The 8,234-nt window shown below is 45.2% G+C and overlaps 1 protein-coding gene and 7 non-coding genes across 8 annotated transcripts; all 8 read left to right on the top strand.

Annotated features, from left to right (window-relative positions):
• The first annotated feature begins 309 nt into the window (after window positions 1-309).
• Window positions 310-8,119, top strand: rpl4 (ribosomal protein L4). Its single transcript, XM_015343279.2, has 10 exons — window positions 310-417; window positions 1,546-1,717; window positions 2,732-2,838; window positions 4,011-4,149; window positions 5,025-5,149; window positions 5,520-5,649; window positions 6,351-6,507; window positions 7,084-7,167; window positions 7,692-7,812; window positions 7,981-8,119. Exons 1-10 carry the CDS (start codon window positions 415-417, stop codon window positions 8,056-8,058), a joined length of 1,116 nt encoding a protein of 371 aa, XP_015198765.1. The 5' UTR covers window positions 310-414; the 3' UTR covers window positions 8,059-8,119.
• On the top strand, window positions 1,212-1,311 carry LOC138239317 (small nucleolar RNA SNORD16). The gene has a single exon (XR_011189789.1). It is a non-coding gene; the product is annotated as a small nucleolar RNA SNORD16 (small nucleolar RNA).
• On the top strand, window positions 2,218-2,289 carry LOC138239315 (small nucleolar RNA SNORD18). Its single transcript, XR_011189787.1, has one exon. It is a non-coding gene; the product is annotated as a small nucleolar RNA SNORD18 (small nucleolar RNA).
• LOC138239316 (small nucleolar RNA SNORD16) lies at window positions 3,732-3,831 on the top strand. Its single transcript, XR_011189788.1, has one exon. It is a non-coding gene; the product is annotated as a small nucleolar RNA SNORD16 (small nucleolar RNA).
• LOC138239318 (small nucleolar RNA SNORD16) lies at window positions 4,488-4,586 on the top strand. The gene has a single exon (XR_011189790.1). It is a non-coding gene; the product is annotated as a small nucleolar RNA SNORD16 (small nucleolar RNA).
• On the top strand, window positions 5,882-5,952 carry LOC138239314 (small nucleolar RNA SNORD18). The gene has a single exon (XR_011189786.1). It is a non-coding gene; the product is annotated as a small nucleolar RNA SNORD18 (small nucleolar RNA).
• On the top strand, window positions 6,845-6,915 carry LOC138239312 (small nucleolar RNA SNORD18). Its single transcript, XR_011189784.1, has one exon. It is a non-coding gene; the product is annotated as a small nucleolar RNA SNORD18 (small nucleolar RNA).
• LOC138239313 (small nucleolar RNA SNORD18) lies at window positions 7,354-7,424 on the top strand. The gene has a single exon (XR_011189785.1). It is a non-coding gene; the product is annotated as a small nucleolar RNA SNORD18 (small nucleolar RNA).
• Window positions 8,120-8,234: the final 115 nt, after the last annotated feature.

The following is an 8,234-nucleotide window of genomic DNA, read 5'->3' as shown; positions in this document are numbered from 1 at the left end:
TTGAGTGTATTTCCAGAATAATTTGATTTAAAAATCAAAATAATAAAATACATTTAGAGCGAAAATATATTTATTTGAAAGTAGTTCGGATTTCCGGAATTGTTCCTACGCCAGGAGAGTGCCCTGAGAAATAAAATAGTCCATGCTTTCCCGGAAAGCTCTTTTCTCACTACATGAAAACAAAAAAGGAATAGGTTATCGTGTTTAAAAAATAAGTCTTAACCGTTCGCGGCTTTAATTGTGACAAAGAATTTGATTATAGGAGCGTAGGTGGCAGAAAGTGGTCTTGTCGGAAGTCCGTCAGTGTCGGATGTATATACTGTCAGAGAAGTGCTTTCCTCTTCCTTTTCTCCTGTGGCCGCCATCGTGTGAGGAGTGTGGTTCCCGGCGAGCCGAGATAGTCGCTAATCAAAAATGGTCAGTAACGTGTAAAATATATTTTGGAATGCAGCCATATCGGTTTAGCTTCTGTGTAGTGAATCCTAAAAATTGATATCGCGACGTTATTTAGTACAAAGCTGGCGTTTCGACTCTCCCTGTGAGGGAAGGAGCCATTTTAAAACGTTGCTGCATGGACATGTGTCTGGCCGAGACGGCGTGGGGGAGGGGGGTGACACGCTTTATCACGGTTGTTTGGTTTAAAACTTTCATTCCAAAATCACGTACTTTTATAGAATGCCGTGTTGGAGTCCTCAAATAATACGCTTTCGCGAATATAACATTAATCTCCCAAAACATAACATTGCCGACTGCTTCATCCCTTTTCGTATGGGGGGTGTTCACAACAAGTGAAGTTTTAAAGAACTTTTAAGAACTCGTTTTTCTGTTTTGTGTTGCTTCGCGTTTTGATTTGTTGTGAAAATCCTAGCCTTCCTCCTAGGCTGCTGCGTGTTAACAGTACTCTACTGAACTCCCGGAGTTTGTACATTGTACTGGCGCCTAGGTCTCAGAAAAGCAGCAGCACCCGAAGAGCTGTGGGAAACTGTCAGATAGGTCCAGTTAAACCAATAAGAGCTGTATTGACATGAAAATCTCCAGGAAGTCTTTTGGACAGCCCTGGAACATCGTATTCATGTTCTGTTTCTCCTCCTGTGGAAGTTGAGAAAGTTTTGTGGCACCCAAGCTGAGCTGCAGTTGATCTTACATAGATCACTAAGAATAACCAGCTGGTGTGTTTTTTTTTTTGTTTAATGGGTAACACAAGTGTACTTTGCAGTGATGGTGTAATTTGCGTCTGACCCTGAGCCCAGCGACAGTTTGCCTGCTGTCACCATGCTGGCTCAGAGGGCTGACGAATACCGAGTCTGAGCAAGTTCACTGTGTATTGCTGCATGTGAAGTCATTTTAGTACTTTTTTGTTGAGACATCAGGCTTTCTACCTACCGTTGGTTTTCAGTATCAAAGCTGCACTTTTGGCAGCGGTTTATAACGCAGAAGACCAAAGGTTTTGGCATTGTTGGTCAGGGCTGCGTGTTGTAATCTTAAAAGTTTTTTTATGACAATGTCTTAACAGCCCAGTTAAAATGTGGTACCCTGTGTCTACAGGCTTGCGCCAGACCGTTGATTTCGGTCTACTCCGAGAAAGGAGAGGCCTCGGGCAAGAATGTTGTCATGCCTGCCATCTTCAAGGCTCCCATCCGCCCGGACATTGTGAACTTCGTTCACACCAACATGCGCAAGAACAACCGCCAGCCCTACGCCGTCAGTGAACTGGCAGGTGAGTAGGGCGGAGACAGGTGTTGGGCATTGGAGGCTTCATCCTGGTAACACCAGTCTGTTCAAAGAGACAACTCGCCCATCCTTGGGACAAAAAACAAACAAACAAATGCTTGCCATTGGTATTCTTTCAAATAAAGCACCACATTTTGGGGTGGTGCGGTGGGCCTGTGTCTGGAAGGTTGCCGGTTTGTATCCTGTGGCCGGCAGAGGAATCCATTGGGCCCCTGAGCAAGGCCCTTAACCCTTAGCCATATAAATGGCTGACCCTGCGCTCTGACCCCAAGCTTCTCTTCCTGTCTGTGTGTCTCATGGAGAGCAAGCTGGAGTATGCGAAAAGACAAATTCCTAATGCATTAAATTGAATATGGCCAATAGAGAGATCTTATCTTATTTTTCCAACATAACCTCACTGTGGTAAGTGGTTTCTGCCCTTGTCTCTGTTGCCACATGATTAAAATATTTGATGGGCCTCGGTTGGATCCCTCCCAGAAGGAAAAGCTTTGCTGATGAGACTCCACTTCATTGGTCCGTGTTTTTGAAACCCGTGATAACGGTGGAAGTTCTGATGAGCTTTACCCTTCAGGCCACACTTTCCTCTTAAGTGTAGCAGTGCACCATTTAGAGCAGCCTGCTACTCCTGCTAGCCTGTAGGAAACCTTCAGGATTCAGCCTTCTCTCTATCTCTCAGTCTACTTGACTCAGGTGTGATGCTACGACCAAAGTGTGCCTCAGTAGTCACTTCGATTAATTGATCGGTCATTTCCGCAGCCTCTTATGGGCTTGTCTGGTGATTGATCTCACACAGTTGAAAGACATGAAAATAAAGGTAAAAACTGGAGTGTGATGTACAATTTGCCGAAATTCTGATGCTAGTTCAACATAAGGCTTGCTTTTCGTATTGCAAAAATAAGGATTGAGGGTTCCCAACTGGTTCCTTCACATTCTGTATGTCAGATAGTAAGAGCCCTGTTTTAAGCTAAGGTTGTAGCTTGATTCTCTTGGTTTGTTGCAGGTCACCAGACCAGCGCTGAATCCTGGGGTACCGGCAGAGCTGTGGCTCGAATTCCCCGCGTGCGTGGCGGCGGCACGCACCGTTCCGGCCAGGGAGCCTTCGGCAATGTATCCTTGCTCGCCATCACTTCGGTGCACTTTACTGCAAGCTGGAAAGGGCATAAATGTGTTTAGATAGCTCTTTTCTGGTAAAAATGTGGGCCTGTGGTAGGTAAATTAGGGAGGCTAATCTAGCAGAAGCCCAATGGATGTGGAGAAGCTATATTGAAAACATGTCTGCAGTCAGGAGGCTGGGATAGGAGCTAGACGTGGCAGGTGCAAGATACAGCCAGCAGTGAGGGAATTTATAGGTTCTTCACATCAGGGAAAGTGTCAAGGAGTTCAAAAACGCCAGCAGCCATGTCACCCTGAAACTCACAACTGGCAACCCACTGAAGCTAAGCAGGTGTGAGCCTGGTCAGTACCTGGATGTGAGACCTCTTGGGAAAAACTAAGGTTGCTGCTGGAAGAGGTGTTAGTGGGGCCAGCAGGGGGCGCTCACCCTGCGGTCCCTGTGGGTCCTAATGCCCCAGTATAGTGACGGGGATACTATACTGTAAACGGGCGCTGTCCTTCGGATGAGACGTAAAACCGAGGTCCTGACTCTCTGTGGTCATTAAAAATCCCAGGGCGTTTCTCGAAAGGAGTAGGGGTTTTACCCTGGCATCCTGGCCAAATTTCCCATCGGCTTTTATCAATCATGGCCTCCTAACAATCCCCCTCTATAAATTGGCTTCATTAATCGGCTCTCCTTCCCACTGATCGCTGATGTGTGGTGAGCGTTCTGGCGCACTATGGCTGCCGTCGCATCATCCAGGTGGGTGCTGCACATTGGTGATGATGGAGGGGATCCCCATTACCTGTAAAGCGCTTTGAGTGGAGTGTTTAGTAAAGTGCTATATAAGTGTAAGCAATTATTAATTATTAAAAATGACTTTTTCCTATTAGGGAGAGGAGAGGCTTGCAATGATGGTGTAATTTGCGTCTTACCCTGAGCCCAGCGACAGTTTGCCTGCTGTCACCGTGCTGGCTCAGAGGGCTGACGAATATCGAGTCTGAGCAAAGTCTACAGTGTAGGACAGTATTGCTGTATTTATTAAGGAGACCACATAGGGTATATGCCCTGCCTGTTCTATCTCGCTGTACTCTTTAATGCCCAGTGAGTGCACATGGGGCGAGATCATGTGCCCAGAGGCTTGCCACACGAATACTGTGTGTGTTGCTCCTTGACTCTGGCGCAGATGTGCCGCGGAGGACGCATGTTTGCCCCCACCAAGACTTGGCGCCGCTGGCACCGCAGGATCAACGTTACCCAGAAGCGCTATGCCATTTGCTCTGCTCTGGCAGCCTCTGCTCTACCTGCTCTGGTCATGTCCAAAGGTGAGTCCCTGCAGGTGACCCTCTGTGCATTTTACAGTAACGAACAGATCTCAGTCCAGAATTGCTTTGTGTAATTCCATTCACTTTTTCATCGAAAGATCGTTGTGTACAAGACGGAACAACAAATGCCAACTTTGGAGAAATGTACCATGCTGGATTTTACCCCATTGCTTTTCAAGACTGTTTTTGCACATAAACAGTTAACACATCTCCCAAATTTGCTAAATAAAATCCCACTAAGCAGGGTTAAATCAGTTGTATGCTCGGTCTGGTGTATCTGCGTTGTGCAGGAGAGTTTTATATATACCTAGACTGTGTGTGCAAATTGTTACTTCTCTTGCTGTGATGGTGTAATTTGCGTCATACCTTGTGAACAGCGACAGTTGCCTGCTGTCACCATGCTGGCACAGGAGGCTGATGACACTTCATTCTGAGCAAGATATACTTGATAATTAAAACTGATAGCAGTTTGGCTGGCTGCATTTAAGAAGGCGCCTTCTCTGTTATGTGGACTTAACTAGAATCTATAAGTAATTCTGACTAGTTTCTCTTGGTTAATTAGCTCAGGATGGGAATTTGAACTGTGTGGCTACATAGTATGCTCATAAGCTAGTTCTTATAGCTAGAGTTGCGACATGAGTCGCATACAGTGGGTTGTACTGCTTTCTTCAATATGCTTTTTACCAATGTCTATTCTTGGTTCCTCAAATCAAGTAATATTTGAACTGAAAACAGGTGATTGAGGGTGACTGTTATCTTAATACGTTAGCATCCTGATACACGTGTGGGATATTTCCTAATCCCAGATTGTTGGCGTGTGTGATCCATCACTGCAGAGTGTGCCATCGGTATGTGAGCCCTGTCTGCCTCTGCAGGTCATCGCATCGAGGAGATCCCTGAAGTGCCCCTGGTGGTGGATGACAAGGTTGAGAGCTACAAGAAGACCAAGGAGGCTGTGCTGCTGCTGAAAAAATTAAAGGCCTGGAACGACATCAAAAAGGTCCGCAGCTGCTTATTGTGGTATCTGAACAGTTAGGGATGTTTTGTTATAAAATTTAGGTAGGAAACAAGGTCTTGTTCTCTTTTACATTCACTTGTAATTAGATTGTAGTTCTGTCCTGTGCTGGCCAGAATCGAGGATATTTTGTACGTGTAGTGTTCCTCAAAAGGTAATGGGAGAAGCCTACAGCATTTAACAGCAATTAAAACCTGTGTGATTCAGAAAAGGCTGCCAAAGGTGCATTTGACCCAATTCAGCTATGTACTATGATGCCGCTTTTCTCTCTGTTGCGTGATAATGGTCAGTGGTCGTACTGTGAAGTACAGGTTGCTCCTCGACAGGCATGACCCTGGTGTTATGCTTTCTTCAGGTGTATGCCTCCCAGCGGATGCGTGCAGGAAAGGGAAAAATGAGGAACCGCCGGCGTATCCAGCGCAAGGGGCCCTGCATCGTGTACAATGAGGACAACGGAGTCACCAAGGCCTTCAGAAATATCCCTGGTGTGTTCACTTAGACCACTGTATTGACCCCTGTGGATTAACAGGACTAAAGGTGTACTGTTTTGCAACATTGTCAGAGTCTAGCTCGTGCATTACCAGTCTCGGCGCTTGTACTGAACAAGTCCTAAACCTCAACCTATGTTGTGATGCTACACTAGAAGGAATGTTCCTAGTTGCCAGGTAGTTATTGAAATCCCAGGCTGTTCTTGGTGTGTTCTCTTTCAAAGAGCTGCAGCTGTGATGAGTTCCCACTTCATGGTCCGTGTTTCTGAAACCCATGATTTCAGTGGAAGTTCTGAGCACTTTCATCTCCAATCCCGGCACTGCCGTAGGAATATAAAGGTTACAAATGAGAGGAGGTCATTTCTACTTTTACTGAAGTGGTGACCAGGCCTAGCCTTGCTTGGTGTCTTGAGATCTGCAGAGATTGAGTAAGAAGGTGCTAACATGGCCATCCCTTAGTCAAAACTGTTGTTGTGATGTTTTTTTTTTACGGTGTACCATCTGGGCATTAGATAATGGTCTCAGTAGCTGAGAAGGGCATCTTTTCATGTTTTGGTCAAAGCTTTAAGAAGAGTGCATTGCTGTTTGTTGAACTCTTTAGTTTTGTTCTACAGCTGCCTGTATTCCTCTCAATACAGACCTTGCACTTTGCAGGTAATGAGGGTTTAATAACTTCATATGTTGCATTTTTTTCCCAGGCATCACCCTGCAGAACGTCAACCGGCTGAACCTGCTGCGCCTGGCCCCCGGTGGCCATGTGGGCCGCTTCTGCATTTGGACAGAGAGCGCGTTCCGCAAGCTGGACGAGCTGTACGGCACCTGGCGCAAAGCTGCCTCTCTCAAGGTCGACTACAAGTGAGTGTGTGCAGGCGTAGGGTTTGGGGAGGGGTTGAGGTGGAGCTGGCCATTGACTGAGGGCACTAGCAGAAGAAGTTGTCTCTCATCAGCGTTCTTCTCTGGTTCTTGTAGTTTAGTCATAGGACTTTTTTATATATATATAGTCATAGGACATAGGCAATTTATTTTCTGCTTTGTTGTTTACTGGCAGAATTGTTTCCTCCACTCTGGAAGGGGTGATAACATTTCCAGTTTTATGCTAATTTAAAAGGTGCTTGGCTTTTTATATTAATAGTTCCTTTCATCTGTGCTTCAGATTTAAAACCAACCTTCTCTGGTGTTTATATTGCCACAAAAACTGTGATGAGTTTCCACTTCATGGTCCGTGTTTCTGAAACCCATGATTTCAGTGGAAGTTCTGAGCTTTTATTTTCGTGTTGGTGTCTCCAGATGTCTGAGGTTATCTCTACTGTGACTTCTTTGCAGTTTTAAACTACTTTTTAGGTAGTAATGGCAGAGGAATGGGGCTTTGGTTTCCCATTTTCTACATCTTTTTTGGCTTTTGCTTTTAAGTGTTTTAACATTGCTTTCTAGCCTGCCAATGCACAAGATGACCAACACAGACCTGAGCCGAATCTTGAAGAGCCCAGAGATCCAGAAGGCCCTTCGTCCTCCCAGGTAAGAGTTGTTTTGTATGTTTAGGTCTTCAAGTTGCAAACCCTGACATGGCGTAAAGTGCACAAGCTTTCAGTGGAATGCAATGGTTACTCTTACCAGCAAAGCTGATGGTCTAGCAGCTGTGTAGCAGAAGCGCATCCCTGCTTACCTGGTGCCAGCTGGCGGAAGTGTTCACCTTCTGTTAAGAGGCTGTGATGAGTTTCCACTTCATGGTCCGTGTTTCTGAAACCTGTGATTTCAGTGGAAGTTCTGAGCCCTGTATTCCATCTCCTTACCGGCAGCTTCATAATGGAATGAATTACCTAAGGTATTATTTTATTCTGACTTCCTCTAGTAGTCAAAATCGTGTGCTTCTGCCTTGTGCCTTGCATGAAAGATCTGAAGTGCACTGAGAAAACATTGTCCGGCCTGTGGTTTTGTGAGCGCATATGTATTTAATGTTGAAATTAGTTACATATTGCCTCCTTTGTGGTCTTCGTGAGTTTTGCCAGTTTATCTAAAAGCATTTTCACTTTTTCCTGCAGCAAGAAGATTCACCGTAGGGTGCTGAAGAAGAATCCTCTGAAGAACCTGAGAGTGATGGTGAAGTTGAACCCTTATGCCCAGACAGCAAAGCGCCACGCTATCTTGCGTCGTGACCCCACCGTGAGTATACTCGTTATTGATTTAGAATTAAAACGGTACAGCATCTGGACTCAGCCTTGTTTCTCTCTGCATCATTTCAGTGGTTTTTATTCCTTGTTTGCTGAAACTAAGTTTTAAAGTGCCTTGAAAAACTTTCTGTAAAATGGCAATATCTTGGTTCCTCTGCAGATCAAAGCCAAAATGCTGAAACCCAAGAAGGCAAAGAAGACTGCGAAGACAGAGAAAACTAAACCTGCAGCCAAGTAAAGTCCAGTTTATACAGACAGTGAGAGGCAGCATTTCCATCAATAAACTATTGGAAGAAAAACTTTGTAAACTTTGGCTCTTTTTTTAAGTCACTTTAAAAAAGTGAAAAGAAGTAGGTAAAATACCAGTTTAAAGTCTGCTGGAAGTCCTTAGTTGAAATACAGAGATGCTGCTGG

This window comes from Lepisosteus oculatus, chromosome 5 (assembly GCF_040954835.1).
Source record: "Lepisosteus oculatus isolate fLepOcu1 chromosome 5, fLepOcu1.hap2, whole genome shotgun sequence".
Taxonomy (NCBI): domain Eukaryota; kingdom Metazoa; phylum Chordata; class Actinopteri; order Semionotiformes; family Lepisosteidae; genus Lepisosteus; species Lepisosteus oculatus.
Note: the sequence above shows the minus strand (reverse complement) of the source record. Positions and strands in the feature narration are given on the sequence as shown.